Source organism: Carcharodon carcharias, chromosome 1 (genome assembly GCF_017639515.1).
Source record: "Carcharodon carcharias isolate sCarCar2 chromosome 1, sCarCar2.pri, whole genome shotgun sequence".
Classification (NCBI taxonomy): domain Eukaryota; kingdom Metazoa; phylum Chordata; class Chondrichthyes; order Lamniformes; family Lamnidae; genus Carcharodon; species Carcharodon carcharias.
Genome location: NC_054467.1, coordinates 44,141,938 through 44,165,133, shown reverse-complemented (window position 1 = coordinate 44,165,133; position 23,196 = coordinate 44,141,938). Strand labels below are relative to the sequence as shown.

The 23,196-nt window shown below is 42.1% G+C and overlaps 1 protein-coding gene across 1 annotated transcript in view; it reads right to left on the bottom strand.

Annotated features, from left to right (window-relative positions):
• LOC121283259 (annexin A5-like) overlaps positions 1–23,196 on the bottom strand; it is an 86,343-nt gene that overhangs the window by 56,477 nt on the left and 6,670 nt on the right. Inside the window, exons 3-5 of the mRNA XM_041197646.1 lie at positions 16,308–16,392; positions 14,398–14,492; positions 4,207–4,320 (exon numbers count right to left, since the gene is read on the bottom strand). Coding sequence (XP_041053580.1) covers positions 4,207–4,320; positions 14,398–14,492; positions 16,308–16,392 — 294 coding nt within the window. The remainder of the gene's footprint in view (positions 1–4,206; positions 4,321–14,397; positions 14,493–16,307; positions 16,393–23,196) is intronic.

Sequence of the window (23,196 nt, the reverse complement as noted above, 5' to 3'; positions counted from 1 at the left end):
TGACTTCCCACATATTACAGGACATGCATTACACAAAACTGAACTGTCCTGCCATAGCTTCAATTTACTTCCCTTATATTAACTTTATTTTACTTTGGTTTACTCATACTACATTATTTTAGCTGGCCTTGGCTTAACTTTACTTCCCTATTGCTTGTGTTTCTTACTGAAATCTAAATAGCTCCTTCTTTTAAAAAGGATGCGTTTTTCTAATTTTAAGCTACTTGAAGACCCTCCCTAACAGCAGTTTCTCACCAATCAATTAACTTATGCTTCTCCTGTGATGTCACTCTTGGATGTTGTCAAAACTCAGCCCTCTCATGCAGCTTTTCAGCTCCTGGCTAGAAAGATCGAGAGAGACAAAGAAAAGAGCACCTTGCTCCCCTTCTCACCAAACTCGCAATAATGCCACTCTGTCCCTGTAACACTCTATGACAGTGCACTTAACCTTTCTCATCTTTTTTTACATCATCAGGAGACAGCCCTTGCCATCAGCTATCAGGAAGATTTGGTGGGGCGGGGGGAGGGGGGTGGTAAGGTAGTATAGGTAAATCAAAGTAAAATAAAGTTAACATTAGGGAAATAAATTGAAGCCATGGCAGGACAGCTTGGTCGTGTGGAATGCGTGTTGAAGGGCCAAGGTGCAAGAGGGAGGAGAAGTGGCAACTTCTCTTTCTGTCCAGGCTGTCCTTAAAGAACCAATTCAAGTGTGAAAGCAGTAACCGCAGCCCCCGATTACCCATTCACCAGCAATCCCACGTTTACCATCCTTCTGTCACTGACCAACATGTTGTCCTCTTGGCCACAATGAAAAGATAAAAGCCACCACAAAATAAACATTACAAACAAAATTAACATAGAAAAGAATATGTTATTAATCACCCTCAGTGCCCATCTTCCACATGTATTTGCCTGTCGGACTGTTCCTAAGCAAGGCTACCCCAGTAGCTGCAGCATGGCTGCTGCAAGGCTATTGACTTTCAGTGAAGACCAGAGATGACCTTGGAGAACAACCTCAAGCAGCTTTGTGTTAGAAGTCCAAGCTTCAGGTGGCACCATCCTGGCATGCGTGGCATCTGTCTGAGTTGGCTGACAGGCAATACGAAGAGCATGAAAGCTGTCATCCCAAGAGAGGATCCCTGAACCAATTCTCACTCCAGCGGACAGCACCTCAGCAACCCTGATAATCTACCAGAGGACAGATTACTGGGCTGTTGCAACAACTCTAAAGCCCCTTTGAACACCGGTACTTGCAGGCACGATGGCTGCAGTCTGAATATGCATGGTAGCAAACTAAAACTTGCTTAGAGTAGACTGATCTTCCACTGCAGCACTTAGAAGAGTTTTGGTGAAAGCTGCTTGTCCTGCAATGGAAGCTGGGGTATCAGCGGTTAGATACTGCGTCATGACTGGGTCCATAAGTGTACCCAGCTGCTGCCCCAGCAGTGCAGGGATGCTTTATGTAGTGTTAAGCTTTTGGACTCCCGGCTGATACAGTCAATGAACAGCGGGTTTGGTGCTGGCTGCATGCAGAACTCATGCTAATGAGCAGAACAAAGGTGCCGTGCTGCCTATGTTTCAAACTATAGGTTAATCCCGCATCGTAATTCCCATGCCTGCTTTCGGGGCTACCCAATTTAGTTCCCACTGACACAGCACACATTTGAAAAATGTCCATCCGGGTGACTTAGCTCAGGGCACCAAGTAAACTGTATCCCTGCAAGGAGAGTCTGTTCCAGCAGCAGGGAAGAAAATTAGTGGAAAAGTTAAATCAGCCTGGAATATGTAATTTCAACAAAAGCTTTAATCTTGAAATGAAACACTGAAATTTAAGCAGACTTTAGAAGCCCCTGAAGTCTGGTATAATCAAAAAATGATAATTCAGAGATTCGGTACCCTATGCTAACCTCAATTATCTACAATTGGATGAAATGTTCACTGTGGAATGCTGGTGGTTAACCTATTGCTTGCTCGTTTTCAGTTTTCAAATTTAGCCATGTTAGGATGTTCTACAGGCACAGAGAGAAACTGCACTGAAAGTTCAATGCTAAATAAAGAGTTCAGCATAAGGAATAATTAGCAAAAAAGAGGCAAGCAAGAGGAGTGAAGGAAATAAGGGGAACAGCAAGATTATCTTCACTAATGGGAAAATGGGGAACAAGGGGATAAAGACAGAGGACTCTTACTGGCATCACCAAAGTGGAAAATAAAGGTTTTTGAACTGCGGGCTATTGAATAATGAGATGCTTCACCAGATGGTTACAGAAATACAGGCAAGATATAATTTAAAAGGGACCGTGTTAGTCATTTGAAAAGGAGGAATGTAAAAGAATCAGGAGTTACAGGAGTGTGTGCCAGCAGCAACACAAGCAAGAGGGCTGAATGGCCTCCTCTTGTGCTGGAGTTTCTATTAGTCTATGAATACTTTCCTTTGTTAAGTCAGTGCCAGGGAACAGCGTAGGAACTTTGATGCTGAAATAAGTTTAGGATGATGTGCCCTGTGAGAAATGCCCCATACACTAAGCCCGCTGCCCTTTGCACGACTTCTCGGTTTGGATCAAGTGGGTCTGTGCCACCTGGTTTTAACATGCAAAGCCCAAGGGCAGATCAGCCCTGCCTTCGGTCCCCAGTTCAAAGTTATCAACTTCACACAGAACCCAAGGTAAGGTGAAGAGAGTTCAACCTATTAATGGTGACATAGATTGTAGAGCCCAGCAGCACTTTGCACAAGGTAGGGGGATTTTGGCTGTATGTCAGAATAATCATCAGCAGGTTACAGGATATTAATTGTTATAGGTAGGATATTTGGGCATTACATCTATTACATCTACCCGACTACAGGGGACCCAGCCTTTATAAAGTTTACACGTAATAACATTTGCAGATGTCACATGGTTGGAACATCATGCTGGATTTTACATGGTGTCGCGGTCCCCTCCCCTCTGGCTAAAAAGTCAAACAGTGTTGCATATAAAACGGCTCCCAGCATCCCAAAGTACCCCCCCCATCCCCAACCTCCACCCAACAGCTTCCCCGCAGCAATTTAATACTGGGAGCTGGCAACTCTGTAGTCCCAGCAGCGCTAACTGGAGTGGTGGTCACTGCTGGGACTACAGGCAGTCCCCATTGTGGAGGAGCCCAGGTAAGTCTGGCAACGGGAGTCTCGACAGGTGGGGGGTGGGGTGGCGGGGTAAGTGGGGAGGTCAGGGACCAGGTTCAAGAAGCTGGGGTAGGGTTAAAAAGGGGGGGGGTCGCCCCAGTGGTGTGCCTTTGATGGGCCCAGGGGACCCACAACGGTGTTTTTCCCACTCCCTTGTTTAACGCTGGCCCTCACAGTTAAAGCTGTCAGGCTTCCTGCTAGGCATGGGCCTCCTCCCACTGCAGGCAAAACACTGGGAGTGCGATGAGGTCTTTAAGTTACCCTTAATTGGCCTATTAAGGGCCTCAATAGGCCCAATGGTGGGTGGGCCTCCCGATGCCTCCCCCACACCTCGCAAAATTTTAGATAGGTCATGGGTGGGTAGGCAGCAGGAAGGCCACCTGCTGGATTTTACATGTCCCCTGTCTTCAAACCCACCTGCACGATTCACCCACCACCAATTCAGCCCTTCAAGTGGTCAAATTTCCATCTAGAGTTGGTGACCCTACCTTTGCTGAGTTCAGGGCCCAGGTGTTCACAGGGAGGAGCGGAGGGCATGCCAGAGCACGGCAGTGCGGGGAAATCCATTAAGACCAGGGATTCAGAAGTCCTGCCGAGTTTAATGGCAGGACAGCTCATTTTAATTTTTTTCTTCTCTTGCTGCAGCCCTGGATCACCGGGGATCATCCCCAGCATTCGAGACCATGGGGAAGGGTGCAAATCAAGGGGTGAAGGGTGTGGGACCAGGAGACAGGGTGGGGAGTCATTGAGAGTGGGAGGGAGGAGAGAAAAGCCATAATTTACAAAGGGATGGCCAAAGTCCTCCTGCTTCTCCTGGACCACAAGGAGTGCTACGAGAAGCACAAATTTGGGAATGAAATCAAAACTTGAGCAGCTACAGTTTTCCAGAATTAGTAACGAGGATCTTATAACAATGTGTTCTATTAATCATTGCTAGAAACTGGATTGATGAAGTTACGTACTTCTGGCATCTAACAGTCTTCCATGAAGAACAAGATCTTCAAGATATCATAGTAAAAAGCAGAAGAATCCATCTAACAATTTACCTTAAGTGCATTGTGCAATTCAGAGGCATCATATTGTAGAGGAGTCTTCATCAGCCCAACAATCAGCTTTTCAAACTTCCCACCCAATTCAGACTTTAGATCGTCAATAAGATCCTGTTGCATACAAATAAGTTTACTGTTATACAGTGCATTCTTTCAACAAGTCTCTGCCAAGATTCTACAGTGAATACTATTGACACATGTTTTCAATTAGTGAGTGCGCTTCCCACTAAACTTAACTATCAGAGTAGGGACTTGGAACTAATTTTCCAGAATGGATGCTAGTCAGGCCTCAATAAAAATAGCTGATGCAAGAGTGAGTAAGCAGCTCAAAAATAAAATGGATAGTTAATGACTGTAATACTTTTGTCCAAACTATATCCTTCTTCTCAGATTACTCTTTAAAACACAGAATAAAGAAACTTCAGAAAACCTGTAGTTGAAAATTCCAATTATCTCTACTTTTAAAAGAATAACAGCAATTCCTTCCCTTTCTTTTTAAATCTTGCTTGTAATACAAGGCAGCAGCCTACATAATCCAAATGATTAAAGATGTCATTGCTTGAGAAAACCTTACAGGAATTTAAAAGTGGGAATGAGGCCAACAGGACTTTAAAGGCAGGGGCACTGAACAAAATGGAAGTAAAGATGGGTTTGAATTAGGTCATATTATTGCATACAGTTCCAAGTAATCATTGTTAAAGATATAGTAAAGTGGAAAGTTACCAGGAATGAAAGGTTATGAATAAAGGCTTAAAAAAATTATGACTGTTTTTTTTTTTAAATTATGAATTGCAGTGTGAAAGTCAATAGTGAAAATATTGTTCCACCAGTTAAAAGGGAAGAACTTGTATTTATAGAGTGCCTTTCTTGACCTTGAGAATATCCCAAAATGCTTTTCAGACAATTTTTTGGAGGTGTCGTCACTATTGTAATGTAGGGAAACATGGCAAACAATTTGTGCACAGCACAGATAACAATAAAGAAGAGAATCTAGTTGAAGGATATACATCAGCCAGGACACCAGGAGAACTCTCCAACACTTCCTCCAATAAAGCCAAGGAATATTTTATGTTCATTTGAGGGACAAACAGCTAGTGCCTCAATTTAGCCATTTATCAGCAAGGCAGCATATTAGACAGTGCAGCATTCCTTCGGAACTACACTGAAGTGTCAGTCCCAACTAGGTGCTCAAGTTTCTGGAATTGTCAAATCAATAAAAAAAATGGAATAAACAAAGTGTAGAGGGAATTAGAGTTATTTATTTCAAACAGCAAGTTACTACAATATAGTAGACATTTTCACAAGTGGATCTTATTTTATGGTTTTCTACTCCACTCAAAAAGCAGCAATTCGCTCACACGCTGTGCATAATTGTCAGAAAACTATGCAAAGTGGCATCCAAATTTCTATTAAACTGTCCTCAGAGTAAAAAGAGCTGAGCATTTTATTGTACTGCCCTCTCTGTTGGGGAGGTATTAATAAAGCTAGTTTAATAATAGCTGCTTACTATGAATCCACATGCTGAATTTCTCAGTGCAAAACGCAACAGAAAGATGACGACGAGACTGGGATGGAATCCTTTATCACATTTCATTTGAGAAATTAAGAATTGAAGCACATTGGGGCACACTTCTTGAAACTTCTAAAATAGATTCTGAGGAAGTTTGAGTTATTTCAAAGATTGCTTCATTTGTGCACATCTTATTCAGGTACACGGTGAGTCAGTATGATATGTAATTGCAAAATGGTACTGAAGACATATTTGGGGACAATGGGGGTATTCAACCCTAAAAAAAGAGGACTGGTGTAATTACGAACAGAGATTACGCATTTGGCTGAAAGCAAATAAAGTAGGAGCAGAGAATAAGGTATTTTCCTCATAATGATGGGTCCAGGTGCTTTTGACATGGTGTTTAACGAACATTGCCCCCAACCCCCCAACCAAGACCCCAGGCTATTCTGAAACTGTTGAGATTCTGGAATCATATTATGGCACAACTAAGAATAAGATTGCACTGACAGTTACATTCAGTGAAAGGAAGCAGTTGCCAAATGAGACTGTTGCAGATTACATTCTCAACTGAAAGGAATTCTCTCATCGTTGTGGATGTGGCACAGAGTTGGAAATCAGTCTTACAGACGCATTCGTAGGAAGCCTAAAGAGTAATAAAATTCAGGCCAAGCTTCTAAGGAAAGGCAGTAAGCTGTCGTGGAAAGAGGCCCAAGAAGAGACCAGGGCCATGGAAACAGCAGAAACAGACACATGCAGATTGTAAGGGAATTCTTTTCCTGAGCAGGTAGGGGAGGGTCCACTGGCTTTCAGCGAGATCCAGACCACGGCAGCCAAGTTCACAGTCTCTGAGGCAGAAAATTAGATGCTACCATTGCCTATTTAAACATCCCCAAGAAAGTCAAAGTGCTATGCCAGTGGGAAAGTCAGTCACATCCAGATGGCATGCAGGAGTGGAGGAAACAGTAATGTTCCAGGTCAGTCATGCAGCAGGTTGAGGTTGTGGTAGATCCACTCGTTCAGGATTCTGGAAAATCACAAATGCGCACATGATAAGTTTGGAAACAGAAGTTCATATTATCGAGCAGGAAGATCAAGAGTTATACTCAGCCAGAGAGCACATGGAAGATGACAATAATAGGGCTGAAGATAAAATTTTAACACCCTCTGAAGTAGAAGGGAACCAACTCCCTGATGGGGAAGAATTTGGCTTAAGAAAATACAGTTAAACTGGACTGAGTTATTTACAGTCATGATCAGTAAGGGTATATCTGACATTGAGAAACTGCTAAGACAGCACAAAGCAGTCTTTGAACAAGGAGGACTAAATGATAAAATTTGGCATCACAAGGCCAGAGCCAAGTTAAAGGACATTGTACAGCTGACATTTTGCAAGGCCAGGCCAGTATCTTATGCACAGTTAGAAGCAGTGGCTTGAATTTTTCAATCAGCGGGAGTGATCATGGAGCTGCCATTTTAGTTGCTATTTGCCTTATTTAATTGCCATTTTATGCCAATTAAGGCCCGCCCAGCATAAGACGCCAACGGTAGCGCTCAGCAATACCTGTGCAGGCGAGGGGAGGAGGGGGAGTCGGGGCCAGCGCTCTTTCGTGTGTGCATGCGAAAGAGTGCTCCAATCTCCCTGAGGCATGGAGCAGCTTCAGGGAGATGGAAGCGCTTTTGAAATTATTAAATAAATGGATTAAAACTTTAATCAAACATGGCTCTTCGTGACTGTGTCACAAGAGATGGGACATGTTTCGATGTTTCAGAAATGTTTTTTACTTAATTAATAAAAGCTTTAGGAAAAGGTTTTTTAAAAAAACGCGAAGGCCGCTTGGCCTTTTCACTAGCCCAACCTTAACATTGGACAGGCAGCATTAACAATTACATTCTTTAATTACTTCTTTAATAGCCCTAATAGGCTATTTAAATATCAGCAGGTGCGCAGCCAACTCCAGCACATGCCCACCGAATGAAACATCGAGAGACAGCACGCTGATGTCGGGACGCACACATTATGTTACACGCCAGCGTGTCAGGCCCGCCCCCGCACGCCAACTGAAAAATTCAGGCCAGTAAGTAAACAGTTGGAAATATTAGAAAAAACACGGACAATTAAGGTGGTGAAGAGCAGTGAATGGGCTGCACCTGGCACTTTAAAAAGCAGACAGGTCCATTCAGATTTGTTGAGATAAGCAAACAGTAAACAAGGTGATGGAGAATGATATAAAAACAAAAAACTGCGGATGCTGGAAATCCCCCAGCAGGATGGTCTGAGGGCTCTCGGCTTCTTCCTCGAACAGAGGCCCAAACAATCTCCATCCACCACTACTCTCCTCTGTCTGGCTGAACTTGTTCTCACACTGAACAATTTCTCCTTCAACTCATCTCACTTCCTCCAAATAAAAGGTGTGGCGATGGGTACCTGCATGGGCCCCAGCTATGCCTGTCTCTTTATGGGGTATGTCGAACATTCCTTGTTCCAGTCCTACTCCGGCCCCCTTCCACAACTCTTTCTCCAGTACATCGATGATTACTTCGGTGCTGCTTCATGCTCTCGTTGGGACTTGGAAAAATTTATTAATTTTGCTTCCAATCTCCACCCCTCCAACATTTTCACGTGGTCCATCTCTGACACTTCCCTTCCCTTCCTTGACCTCTCTGTCTCAATCTCTGGTGATGGACTGTCCACCAATATCCATTACAAGCCTACCGACTCCCACAGCTACCTCGACTACAGCTCCTCACACCCCACTTCCTGTAAGGACTCCATCCTATTCTCTCAGTTCCTTCGCCTCTGTCGCATCTGTTCTGATGATGCTACCTTCAAAAACAGTTCCTCTGACATGTCCTCCTCCTTCCTTAACTGAGGTTTTCCACCCACGGTCGTTGACAGGGCCCTCAACCGTGTCCGGCCCATCTCCCGCGCATCCGCCCTCACGCCTTCTCCTCCCTCCCAGAAACATGATAGGGTCCCCCTTGTCCTCACTTATCACCCCACCAGCCTCCGTATTCAAAGGATCATCCTCCGCCATTTCTGCCAACTCCAGCATGATGCCACCACCAAACACATCTTCCCTTCACCCCCCTGGCAGCATTCCGTAGGGATCGTTCCCTCCAGGACACCCTAGTCCACTCCTCCATCACCCCCTACTCCTCAACCCCCATCTATGGCACCTCCCCATGCCCACGCAAAAGATGCAACACCTGCCCCTTCACTTCCTCTCTCCTCACCGTCCAAGGGCCCAAACACTCCTTTCAAGTGAAGCAGCATTTCACTTGCATTTCACCCAACTTAGTCTACCGCATTCGTCGCTCCCAATGCGGTATCCTCTACATTGGAGAGACCAAACGTAAACTGGGTGACCGCTTTGCAGAACACCTGCGGTCTGTCCGCAAGAATGACCCAAACATCCCTGTCGCTTGCCATTTTAACACTCCACCCTGCTCTCTTGCCCACATGTCTGTCCTTGGCTTGCTGCATTGTTCCAGTGAAGCCCAACGCAAACTGAAGGAACAGCACCTCATCTTTCGACTAGGCACTTTACAGCCTTCCGGACTGAATATTGAATTCAACTACTTTAGATCTTGAACACTCTCCTCCATCCCCACCCCCTTTCTGTTTCTTCCTCCTTCCTTTTGTTTTTTCCAATAATTTATATAGATTCTTTTCCCACCTATTTCCATTATTTTTAAATCTATATCTTTTATGCCCTGCTAGTATTTCCACCCCACCCCCACTAGAGCTGTACCTTGGGTGCCCTACCATCCATTCTTAATTGGCCCATTCATTTAGATAATATCACCACCTTCAACGCCTCTGTGTTCTTTTGTTATTTTGTCTGTGACATCTTTTGATTATCTGTTCCTATCACTGCTTGCTTGTCCCTACAACCACACCAAACCCCCCACTTCTCTCCCCTCACCCCTCCCCCCACCTACCTTAAACCAGCTTATATTTCACCCCTTTCCTAATATTCACTCAGTTCTGTTGAAGGGTCATAAGGACTTGAAACGTCAACTCTTTTCTTCTCCGCTGATGCTGCCAGACCTGCTGAGTTTTTCCAGGTAATTCTGTGATGGAGAATGATACCTAACCACTGCCCAGCACTGAAGATTTGTTTTCTAACTTAGCCAATGGAAGTAAGATAGATTTGTCAAATGCATATTTGCAATTAGAATGAACTGACAAGAGCAAGAACCCGCTTACCATTCATGCACACAAAGTGTTGTGTCAGTACACAATATTATTTGGGGTGTCAACTACTCGCATACAGTTCCTGAGCATCTTGAATTGGGTACTAAGTGGGATGCAAGGAATGTGCTGCTTCTTAGATGAGATTCTAATTAGCAGTAAGACAGAGGAAGAGCACATTGTAAGGTTGAACAAACTCCTAGTTCGATTTCAAGAATATGGCATCAAAGCTAAAAAGCATGTGTTGTTTCACATGTTAAGTGTAACATAACTAAATCATCAAATAAATGGTGAAGGTAACAAACCAATGCAGGAGAAGGTTGAGAGGGTTTTGAAAGCCAAGAAATCAGAGAACAAAGAAGGGCTTAGAACATTCATAGGGATTATTGTTTATTATTCTAAGTTCATGCCCAATTTAGTAACACATCCACTCCACTGCCTCAACTGTTCAAAGATGGACGAGATTGGGAGTGGTCTGTGGACTGTCAGAAAACATTTGAAGTGGAGAAAGTACTGCCTAATAATGCTGATTGACCCGCTATGAAACCAAGAAAAAAATGGTTTTAGTATGCGATGCCTCTCCACAGGGGTTGTGTCCTCATCACAGGGGTTAACTGTGTTGTTATCTCACACAATGGAGAAAGTGTAGAGAAGCCTCTTGCATATGCTTCACTTACTTTAACGAAGTCAGAGCAAAATTACTCAAGTTGACAAAGAGGCTTTCGCGATCATATATGCTGTTACTAAGTTCCAGAAGTACTTGTATGGTAGGAGTTTCACTTTGTTAATTGACCACCAAGCCCTTACAATCATATTTGGTTCAAAGAAGGGGAGTACCTACATCCCTAGCAGCAGCACAGCTTCAGAGAAGGGCGTTGATTTTGATGGTCCATCAATACGATATTAAGTATCATAAGTCATCAGGTTATGCAAATGCAGATATTCTTTTGAGATTTCCCGTGAAGACCGATTCATCTTTAACCACTGAGTTACCTGTGAATTACTTTTCATACACAAATGACATGCCAGTATCTGCCAGAGAAACTAGCAAATAAACTCACAAGGATGTGGTGCTCAATAGAATGTGATGATGAGAAATTGCAGAAGTGTTTCACACATAGAAAAATTAGTTGAGTGTAGACTGTCTCTTTTGCAGTTTAAGAGTCACTATTCCGCCAAGGTTTAGTGAGAGGTTGTTAGACAAACTTCATTGAGAACACACAGAGAAAGTCCATATGAAAGCAGTAGCAAGAAGGTATCCAAAGTTAAATAGAGATATTAAAGTGTTGGTGAAAAGATGTGATGTGTGTCTGAGAATGAGAAATGATCTAACCAAGCTCCTTGCATTCATGGTTAAACACAAGGAAATCATTTGAACATGTAGGTTGATTTCTTTGAAGTGGAATGAAAAGAGTACATTGTTTTAGTCGATAGCTATGGCAAGTGGCTAAAGTTGAGTCTAGGCCCAATACCACAAATGTCAAAATTATTGAAGTTTTGAGAATTGCAAATTGGTTTGCAATTTATGGTTTGCCAGAGGTGTCAGATAATGGTCCAGAGTTTACATCATAAGAGTCTGAAATTACAAACACATTCTAATTCCACATATCAACCAGTATCCAATGATGCTACAGAAAGAAGTGTACAGACTGTGAAGAGGTCTTTGCAGAAGTATTTGCTAGGTGACAAGCTAGGCAATAAGTTCCAGGTTTCTCTTTGACACAGGTTAGACAATTTTCTGTTCTCCTACCGAATAACTGCACAGTCCGCAGCAGATTGCTCATCTTACAAGTTAAGTGTTGAAGCAAGCTCCTAGGACAAGGTTTAGTTTGCTTAAGCCTGACGTCAACAGCAAGTAATAGAAAAGCAAGACAAAATGGAGATGAGTTCTTCATGATACATGAAGGACGTAATAGCTCTGGAGAGAGTGTGCAGAGGAGGTTTACAAGAATGTTGCCAGGGTTAGAAAAGTGTAGCTACGAGGAGAGATTGGATAGGTTGGGGTTATTTTCCTTAGAACAAAGAAGGCTGAGAGGTGACTTGATTGAGGTGTACAAAATTATGAGGGGAATAGATAGAATGGACGGGATAAAATTGTTTCCCTTGGTGGAGAATTCTAAAACCAGGGTACATAGATTCAAGATAAGTGGCAGAAGGTGTAGGGGGACATGAGGAAGAACTTTTTTATGCGGAGGTTAAAGGGTGTCTGGAATTCACTGCCCATGTTGGTGATAGAGGCAAGAGAAACTCTTTTAAAAAGTACCTTGATCTGCACCTTAAGTGCTGTAAGCTGCAGGGCTATGGGCCGAGTGCAGGAAGGTGGGATTAGAAAGGGCGCCTGGGTGTCCTCAGGCTGGCATGGACATGATGGGCCGAATGGCCTCCTTCTGTGCTGTAACTTTTCTATGGTTCTATGAGGCATGAAACGTAACTGAATTCAGTGTTGGTTAGAAAGTCATGGTGAAAATCCACTGAGCTGATAAGGAGAAATCTGTGATTAGAGTTGTTGTAAAGAGACTGGGTGCATTCACATATCTAGTGAAGATTGAGACATTCTCTCACAGTCATGTAGATCATTTGCTTGAAAGTGGAAATCTGACAAAGGGAGAGCAGGAGAAAGCCCCAAAAGTCCAAATTCCTCCTACAATCTAAAGAGAAAGTCACGAATAAACTGAAAGTTTGCTGGTTTTACTTTGCTCTACAAGTGGATTCTGTAAGTCAGGGTCTTTGAGGGAGAGGGGGAGGCAGTGGCATAGTCACTGGACTAGTATTTTAGAGGTAATGCTCTGGGGTCCTGGGTTCAAATCTCACCATGGCGGATGGTGAAATTTGAATTCAATAATAATCTGGAATTAAAAGTCTGATGATGACCACAAAGCCATTGTCAACTGTCATAAAAACCCATCTGTTTCTGGTCTGGCCCACACGTGACTCCAGACCCACAGCAATGCAACTGGCTCTTAAAATGCCCTCTGAACAAGGGCAATTAGGGATGGGCAATAAATGCTAGCCTAGCCAGTAATGCCCATGTCCCATGAACAATTTTTTTAAAAATACAAATCAATGTCACAGTCCCAGCCATTAAGTGGAGTTGGTAATCAAAGTTCAGGTTTGACACAGCCAGAGATGTTGAGAGAGCAGGGTCCAACTAATGGATATGAAAGATGATATTCAGACAGAATGAGAAATATGTCACTTGGGGAAGGAAGAAGCAAAAGGTTGTTCTTTTCATTACTTCTTGTCAAATGATGATTTTTTTTAAACTCATGCTGGTATTAAAAAAAACTACATTTACATCGGTCATATATGTTTTGGTTGCGATTATAGTAGCAACAAATATGCAACCAAACCTGTTAAATTTCAGGTATTATAGATCTTGGTTTATTCATATTTCTGAAAACTTAAATTGTAAAATAGTACATTTACATAATGTATATCTCTTTTTTAAAGTGGGGAGGGAGTGTCATATTGCAAGAGCTGAGCATTTTTTCTATACTGTCCTCTCTGTTGGGGAGGTGTAAATAATGTTAGTTCAACAATGACTGCTGTGAATCCACATCGCGAGTTTCTCTCAGTACAATAAATACATTACAGCAATGTTTCTCAGTGGGGCATCTGTGACTTGAGGAGTGTGGGGATGGGTTTGCTGGTTGATCCCGAGAGGCTAATCGCAGCTGGCGGTGGGGAACAGTGGATAGCACTCCAACTCCCCCTGGTCCAGAAGCATTGCTGGAAAAGCACTTAAGTGCCAGCTTTGACCATAACACCTTTGCCAGGTTTCTGAGCCCTGAATTGCAGCACACAGCCATAAAAGTCTGTTAAAATCCAAGGCATGCAGCCTCATTAGCATTCTTAAATTATTGACATGCCTCTCAAGACCAGGTTACTCGCCTGTCACCCATGCCCCCTCCACCATATACGCACATATTTCCTGTTCTACTGGAACAGGTTGGAGGGCGAATGAGAAATCGGTTCTCAAGAAACAGGTGAGTAATTTAATCATCTCCCTGTCCCTCTTCTATTCATTCAGAGGGATTAAAATTCCCTCATTGTTTTAGTGATCAAGTGGTCCATCTATGGAATAGGCTCCTGAGGAAGACAGTGGAAACAGATATTGTTGATCCAAATGCCAATTAGACAGCTATGTGATAGAAATTATGATTAATTCAAGGCATGACCTATAATAAGCATAGCACACATGAAAGGAACAAGTGACTTTGGAACTACGTTTCAAAAAGATTTCCCCCACTGGGGTTTTTCCTCGTTTCTTGCCCATGTCTGTTGTAAATGAATTGATAGAGATTGAATGTCATAATTAGTCAACATCTCCATTATCATTATACCATGTGACTACCATGATTGCAGAATAAGAACTAGATGGACCTTAGTCTTTTTTGTCTAATAATTCGTGTGTTTCTATTAAATCTGTTAAAAGCAGTTTGAACATCATGATGAAGCATGCACATAAATGTTTTCCTACCCTGCCAAAAAGAGTTTTGTATTGAAGGCAGATTTTCATACGCTGAGCACTGCTCCTTGTCGTTAGGATGTGAAGGATGGCACTTTCATCAGTACCTACAGGACAAGAGAAAATCTAAAACGTTAGACTCGTAAGGTAGTCAGTAACACTTAAAGGAGACAGAACTGCGTCAGCTTATTGCACATTAAACCTAAAGTTCTGATGAAGATATCTGCACTTGAAACATTAAACCTTTCTTTTTAGATACAGTCAAGAAGGGCATATGCACCGTGTCACAGGAACAGAGGGTGTCATTTGTGACTTTGGTTAGGGCTGGAGAGACTCAATCATGGAATTTTGGGAAATGTGAGAACAGATTTGGAGGTGACATCATTTTCGAGGACTAGAGGAGAGGGAGATTGAATCTGGGGCAGCACATTGCATGGACAGAGCTTTTCATTCATGGTTGTAGGTGATGAGAGCAGTTTTGAAAGGGTCGTGGGTGGTATCTGAGAAGAGGAAACTTAAGTATAAACTAAAACTTGACAGAATTGCAGTAACAGAATTTGTTATTAATCTTCTAAATCATTAAACCAAAATAACCAGCTCTCCAATTTCACTCCAAGGTGGCCAAGCTCCAATTCTAAGATTATGCCCTCTTGTTCTGGATTCTTCCAAAGAAAAGTTTATTTGTATTTATCCTATTAAATTCATTTATCATTTGAAATATCAGTGATTAGGCCACCTCTCAATCTTCTAAATTTAAGGGACTACAAGCCACATTTCTGCAACCCATCAGCTTTAATTAATTTATTAAGCCCTGGTATCATTCAGGTGAATCTGCTCTGTATCCTATGGCAAATACATCTTTCCTGAGGTTCAGTGCTCAAAACTGAATAGAGTGCTACTTGGTTGTAACTGGTACATTTGAAAACATTTTCCCCTGCAACTCATCTTTGTGCTTTAAGACACACATACAGTAGGCATCCATGAAAGAAGGAGTGTTCCATTTTTTGCTAACAGTAGTACAAGTTTAAAACATCTATATAAGATCCTCAATTATCAGGATGCCAAAAATCTATTAAGCAGGTGGAGGTTCAGGTGTGCAATTAAGGTAAAACTACAGAGCAACAGGCATCATATTTGGAAGTACTGCTAAACTTTTTGTGCACCAAGGCCTTATTGGAAGGAGAGATCAGAAGGTTTTAGTTTAAGCCACACTCTAGAATGTGAGCATGTAACCTAGACTGAAAGTCCAGTGCAGCACTGAGGAAGTGCTACATTGTCAGATCTGCCACTATTTGGATGAGATGGTTAACCAAAAGATCCCATAATTCTACTTGAAACAAGGTGGACCTGTTCTCCCATGTCCATGCCTACATTCCTCCCTCAACTACAATCAAAACAGATTAACTGCTTATTCACTCCATTGGCATTTGTGTTATGTATAACATGCCGTCCCACATTAGCCTAAATAAAAGTCAATGAATTTCAAAGGAATTAATTAAATGCAAAATATTTTGTGATCTCGCCAAGACACAAGTAATGAAAGTCTACCTCCTACCCCAACCATCAAGAGCAGAAACAGCAAAAGATGAAAATGGTTTGAGCTCTTTCTCAGATTGAAGTACAAGACCACAAGCAAAAAGATCATAGTTCCTTTGCCAAGTATCTTGAACTCCACGATGCCAGTAGACATTCTGCTGGATATTGTCAACCAAATCAGCTACGCTTCAGTCTCCCAATAGCAAGGCAGCTACACACCGGTTAACATCAATCAAAAGCTCTCAAATGTTTTTATATACATCATGTAGTAAAATTCTCAACATAAGAATGATGACAAGAAACTTACAGAACGAAACTTACAGAAGAAATATTATCTAGTTTGACCACTGTGTATTTTTAACATTGGTGTTAATAAGAGTACTTACCCAACCCTTTCATTGCTTTTCTAAGTACCTCTGCATCATGATTCGCATCAAAGTTTGGGTAATCCTTAATTGTTCCTCTTGGAGCCTAGACAGCAAATACAATTGAAAAGGCATTACTTTTTCTTTTAAAAATATTGACGGCTATAGGATTACAAATGTTTGTAAATTCAAGTTTGCAAACAGAGCATGTTTTGCTTTTTTCATCCTAAATGACAAGCTTTAATGTTACTGTAAAATGTTACGCATTATGGATTATAGGACTGCAACTTAATGACGGAGCTGTGCTCTAGGGGTGATTTTTCAGTGTACGCCTTAGTTGTATTGGGCAGAGCCAAAACTTCATTCAACTGAAATACACCATCAATCTGTAATGTTAATCACTCAATTCTGCTTGGTGAAAATTTACAGAAATATATCTTGTTTTCAGCACAAGGAAAACTACTTTATCTTTGCTGTGGTGGATTTGGGCTAACATTGCACAGTTCCATTTTACTGCTGAACATCCCTACCCAACCCCACAACATCCCAGCATCCCTCCCACCCCACAACCATCCTGCAAACATACCAAATTTAACACCAGCTCATCGGACACTGTACCCATTTTGTCCCTGATGTGCATCCTCAGCATTTCTGACCAGCCTCAGCAAAAGCAGCAACAATGAATCTTTGTACCTATTACTGATTTAATGCGAACAGATTAATCTCCAAAAATCTAACATTTAGGACACAGAAGCAGTTTTGGACATGTATTATTCAAGATTAGGCATGAGCTTCGCTGCAATTAGGTCAGTGAATGCCGAGATGGTCATCACTATCGAGTGTCAGGGATGAATAGGAATTCCGGACGTGCGCACAGGGATAGACTTACACCTGGGCTTGCGGAGAGCAGAAATGCGCCGCTCTGAAGGCAGTGTGGATGATCCTGCTGGTCCCATTGTTGAAGCAGAAAGGACATTGCATTGAAAGCTTGGGCTAAATGCCCAGAAGATGCACCAGGTGCAGTACTTACACAGGAAGGGATTTAAAACAAAAGCTGATTCCAGGACGGCACTGGCAACAGCAGCGGTGAACATTTTTTTAGGTGAGTTCGACAAATTAAATTGTGAATGTTATTTTTTAACTATCTGTAACTTTTAAGCATGGCTTATTAGACCTGTTAAATATACAAGATTTTGTAAACAAGATAGAAGTAACATTTAAAAGATCCTTAAAATCCCTTCAATATAATTTGTATTTTTATCAAGTTTTATGCAACCCCTTTAAAATTGTGTTTGCATGCATATGCCATGTGTAAGATGACTTCAAAATCACTTGGACTATCTTTCTTACAGGTAACATCTGCAACAGATTAAACCTGTAAAAGGTGGAAACACGTCTTTTCTAGCCTAATAGTCTTTATGCTTTCTGTCATGCAAGAGCGAGAGAACGATGCAGGGAGCAGCAATGAGGAGTCAGGCACCATTCGCACATGCTGTTCGGAAGAATCAATCACCCACCCAAGGGAGTGTATAGGGAAAGAACGTCAGTCAATATGTCAGAGGAATTTCGTGTGAGGAAACTGTGCTTCAATGTGGAGGCAATCAACTGACTCGGTGATATCTTACAAGACGACCTGAAGTCAAGCTCCAGATGCCGCAGGACAGAACATGTGAATACTTGACTGAAGAGATGGTACAGTGGGAGAGTGTTAGATTCCTGGGGCTTTGGGACTGTTTCTGGGAGAGGTGGGACCTGCACAGTTCAGATGGGTTGAACCCAAACAGAGCCAGAACCAATATCCTTGCAGGGCAATTTGCTAGTGCTACTGGGGAGGGTTTAAATGAACTTGGCTGGGGTGCAGGAACCTGAAGGAAATATCAGTGAGGCAAATCAAAGGGCACACAGAATTGAGAAAGACAGTTGATACTGCAGTGGGAAATTGTATGGCAGAAAATGGGGTCAGAGTAAGAGGGAATTTGATAAAATCTAAATTAGGTTTACTGCGCTTGAATGTGAATGCACAAAGTCTGGTAAATAAGACTGGTGAGCTGAAGGTGCAGAATGTGAAAATATGATATTGCGGCAACAACAGAGACCTGGCTCAAAATAAGAGGACAAATAATAAATATTCCTGGATACAAGGAGTTCAGGAAAGATTGGGAAGGAAAAAAAGAAGTGGGTAGCAGTATTGGTTAAGGAGAACATTACCATGCTGAGAGAAAGGATGTCTTGGAAGGGCCAAGGGCAGAATCTATTTGCTTACAGCTAAGAAACATTGGACTACAGGGTGCATTCTATAAGCCATCGACTACAGGGAAAGATACAGAGAATCAAATTTGCTAGGAAATTATTGAGATTTGCAAGAACTATAGCATGATTAGGATATTATCCTAATACAGCCTGGAATAATAGCGTAAAGAGCAAATGAAGAGCAAGAGTTTATGAAGTATATTCTGGAGAATTTTCTAGGTCAGCACGTTTCTAGCCCAATGAGAAAGGAGGTACTTCTGGATCTGGTTCTGGGAAATCGGGTGGATCAAGTGTCATTAGGGAAATACTTAGAGACAGTAATCCATAGAATCATAAGGTTTAGATCACTAGGAAAAAGGACAAGGAGCAATCCAGAGTAAAAATAATTAATTGGGGGAGGTCAGCTTCAATGAGGAGAACACAGATCTGGCCCAGGTAAATTGGTATCAAAGATTTGCAGGCAAAACTGTACCTGAACAATGGGCTGCATTTACAGAGGAGATAGTTCATGTACAACTGAGGTACCTGAGATAGGACAAACAGATCTAGAGCTCCCTAGATGACAAAAGTGATAGAGAGCAAGATGAAGCAGAAAAAGGGTGTCACATGGATAACACAACTGAGAACTAGTCGGAGTATAGAAAGCCCCGGTGGGGTGGAAGTGAAAAAAGAAATAAGAGAACCAAAGAGAGAGTACGAAAGACATTGGCAGCCAACATAAGAAGAAATCCAAAAGTCTTTTATAGACATATAAATAGTGAAAAGGATAGTAAAAGGAGAAGAAGGTCCGATTAGAGATCTATGCATGGAGACAGAGTGCATGGCTGAGATATGAAATGAGTACTTTGCATCTGTCTTTATCAAGGAAGAAGATACTGCCCAGCTCATGAAAGATGAAGTAGTTACGACACTTACTTAGACTTCCATCTTTCCCATGCCTGGAACAGGTCACCAGCCTACCGCCAGAGGGGCATCAAGCATGGCTAACCAGGAGACTCTCCCACTCTTATCATTTGCCATAGGTATATCAGAAGGATTTACAGGTTGACAATCACTCTGTTTGGTCACGTTATGAATGCACCTTCTGTGACCATCAAGTCCTGAAGTATGACTCGAGCCTAGAGCTTCTGGCTCAGAATGGGATGCCACCCATTATGCCCCAAGACCTCCTGTTGAGACACTGGGTGGGCCAAAAATTGATAATGAGGAGCATTAGATAGGCCACCTGTACTTAAAAGTTGATAAGTCACCAAGACTGGATGAGATATATCCAAGAATATTGAGGGAAGCAAGGGTGGAAATTGCAGAGGCTATAATCTTCCAAACCTCCTTAGATAGTTTTTTTTTGGGGGGGGCGGGGGGAGAGAGGTGAGGAGGAGTAACCAGGGCAGTGGAGAATTACAAATATTACACCTTCATTCAATGAGGGTAAGCTCAGGCCAATTAATTTTGTTGTGGGAAAGCTTTTAGAAATGATAATTCAAGACAAAATTAAGTCACTTGGATTAATGAAGGAAAGCTAACATGGACTTGTTAAGAGGAAATCATGTTTACTAACCTGCTCGAGTTTTTTGGTATGGTAACAGAGAGGATCGATGAGGATAATGATGTTGATGTGGTGTACATGGCCTTCCAAAAGGCATTTAATCAAGCATCACATAACAAGCCTGTCAGCAAAGTTAGAGCTCATGGAATAAAAGGGACAGAGGCAGCATGGATTCAAATTGGCTGAATAACAAGAATCATAGTAGTATGAACAGTTATTTATTGTACTGGCGGAAGGTTTACGGTGGAGTTCCACAGGGGTCAGCGTTACAGCCCATGAAGTACATCTCTTCGTGGTTTAGGCTTTGTTGTCCAATAGCTCTCCTCTTCTACTCTTTTTAATCTGGATGAAAGTACAGCTAATTCAGTCCAAGGAAGCAAACATGCTTTTTTTTTTAAAAAAAAGAGGCTACTCAATTCAAAATACTTCAAATTCTGAAGGATCTAGAAAGCTAACACAGCGCTTGTCGGAAAAGTGCATAAACAAGCTTCAGTAAGATTATTAACTTATCTTATCTCATGCTCATCTTTGAAATTGAAATTCTCTAATCCTGTCCAGTTTCCAAAAAGCTTCCACAGCATCAACTAATTCCTGTTCAAATTCAGAAACTTTTATTCAACAGAGTAACATGTTGCAATGATCAAAGCTGGGACAAGATGGGACTCAGCAGGCCAGTGTTCAGAGGCTGGCTCTAAGTTGGAAAGCTCAGTTATTCATGAACAAAGTGCAGTCAAATCAGATGTGACAACTCATTATCCACATAATCTCAACACAGAGACTGAGGAGAATAAAAAAGAGTGATGAATAAAAATAAAGAAATCCAAGGAAAGTTGGTTAAAATTGAAGACCATGGACATTTAAACTGATCTGTGTTCAGCTAAATCATTCTTTTTTAAAAATTGAGTTCTGGCAATTGGAACCATTGCATCCCGAAAAGTAAGATTGATTAATCTCTTTCACATTGATTTAGCTAATCAGGAGGATAGGGGGCAGTACAACAGGCCACAGAACAGTCAAATAGATCAAGACATTTGAGGAAAATCCATATACAAGAGAACTTAAGTACACCAGTGTTACTGTTAAATGTTTTGATTTTTATCTCACCAAAGCTTTACTTCAAAGACAACTTCAACTGTTCTACCAGCTGAGGATTTGGGAAATATAAAACTCAGCATAAGATAGAAATCGTAAACATATTAGGCTTGCTTTTAACCCTGCCTGTCTATAGAATATGAAGCAAGCGAGCAGTTAAAATGGAGCCATGCCTCACCCCCTCCGATTCCTCTGTCTTTCCAGATGTTGTCACTTTAACATGCTGCTGCAACAGGCAGACAGGAAGCTTGCTGGAAGGCAATAGGTTCCTACCTGACTTATGGGAAGAAAAGAAAGAAGTATACTCACCAGCAATAACACTCCTCTGTAGAAGTGACGCGTACGACTCATTGATCGAGGACTGGAGTCATTACAAAAAGCACCTAGGTTTCTACTTTGTGGCAAACAAAATAATGGCAGAGGAGAAACAGTCCTAAGTGTTTGCAGGAGTAAAACGTATAACCTAATCCATAGTCTGACAGCTCCAAACGTGCCAAATTCCAGATCTTTCGCCAAGCTAGTAGACCTCGTGAAGGGGCATTTTTAGCCTAAACCATCAGTGATCATGCAAAGATTCAAGTTCAACTCTCGAGTAAGGGCCCCCAGTGAGTCGATCGCAACATACATTGTGAAGTTAAAAGAGTTAACGGAGCATTGTGTCTTCAATGATACTTTAAACAACATGTTGTGAGATTGTTTGGTTTGCGGCGTAGATGACGATGCCACTCAGCGCCATTTATTTGCAGAAGTCGATACAGACCTGAAGAGCACCATGGAGATAGTGCTAGCAATGGAGAGTGCTGAGACGGATTCACAGGCTTTGTAGAGCGTGCAACATGGCGCTGTTCTGCAACTAGGGCGGGAACCTGACACTATGCATGGCATGAAGAACAGGGAGGCTACCGTGAAGCAGGGCATGGTCCCTACCACTAGAAAGACAAAAAGAAATACGGGAAGCAGCTCACCAGTAATTCAGAAATTAAATTGTTACTGATGTGGGGGGAATCATGTACCCAAAACCTGCATATTTAAAGAGGCTGAATGCCACTGCTGTCACAAAAAAGGGCATGTTGTAAAACAATGCAGGACCAGATCAAGACAGCCATTCAGACAGCAGGTCATGTTAAATGAAGTGCACAATATAGATGAACCAGAAGCTGCTGATATAATATCTATTCCCTATACAATCTGAAGGCCAGAAAAACTGAACCAATCACTAATACACTTCAAGTAATTGGAAAGCCTCTAGTCATGGAGGTTGTCACGGCAGCATCGACCACAGTGGTGGGAGAACACACCTTTAAATACCTCAGAGAAGGTACCCAGCCATTGAGGTTGGAGCAAACCACAACTCAGCTAAAAACATACTGGAGAGGCAATACAGGTGAAAGGCTCTAAAAATATCCTACAGGCAGCAGACAGCCCAGCTGCCAGTAATTCTTGTAACAGGTGAAGGGCTGAGCCTTCTGGGCCATGATTGGTTGAAAGAAAATAAATTCAACTGGTCAGAAAATTTTCAAGTCAGAACAGGAGGAATTCCTGAGTTGTTCAAAAAGTATGATAGAGTATTCCGAGATGACTTGGGGAAAATAAAAGGTCTACAGGCTAATATATACATGAACTCTGAAGCAACACCCCGGTTTTTTAAGGCAAGACCGGTACCTTACACTCTAAAGGAGAAATTGATGTGGATTTGTGCCATTTGGAGAAGTTAGGAATAATTCAGCAGTCCAATTTTCAGTATGGGCAACACCCATAGTCCCTGCGATGAAACCAGATCAAACCATTCGCATTTACAGAGATTATAAATTAACTGTGAACAAGGTTGCTAAATTAGACAAATACTGAATCCCAAGGATTGAAGATCTGTACGCTCAACTTGCAGGAGGAAGATCTTACAGTAAACTACACATGAGCCAGGCATACCAACAGCTAGAGCTGGACAACACATCAAGAAGTTATGTCACCATAAGTATGCACAAGGGCCTGTACAATACAAATGCCTACACTTTGGTGTGTCAT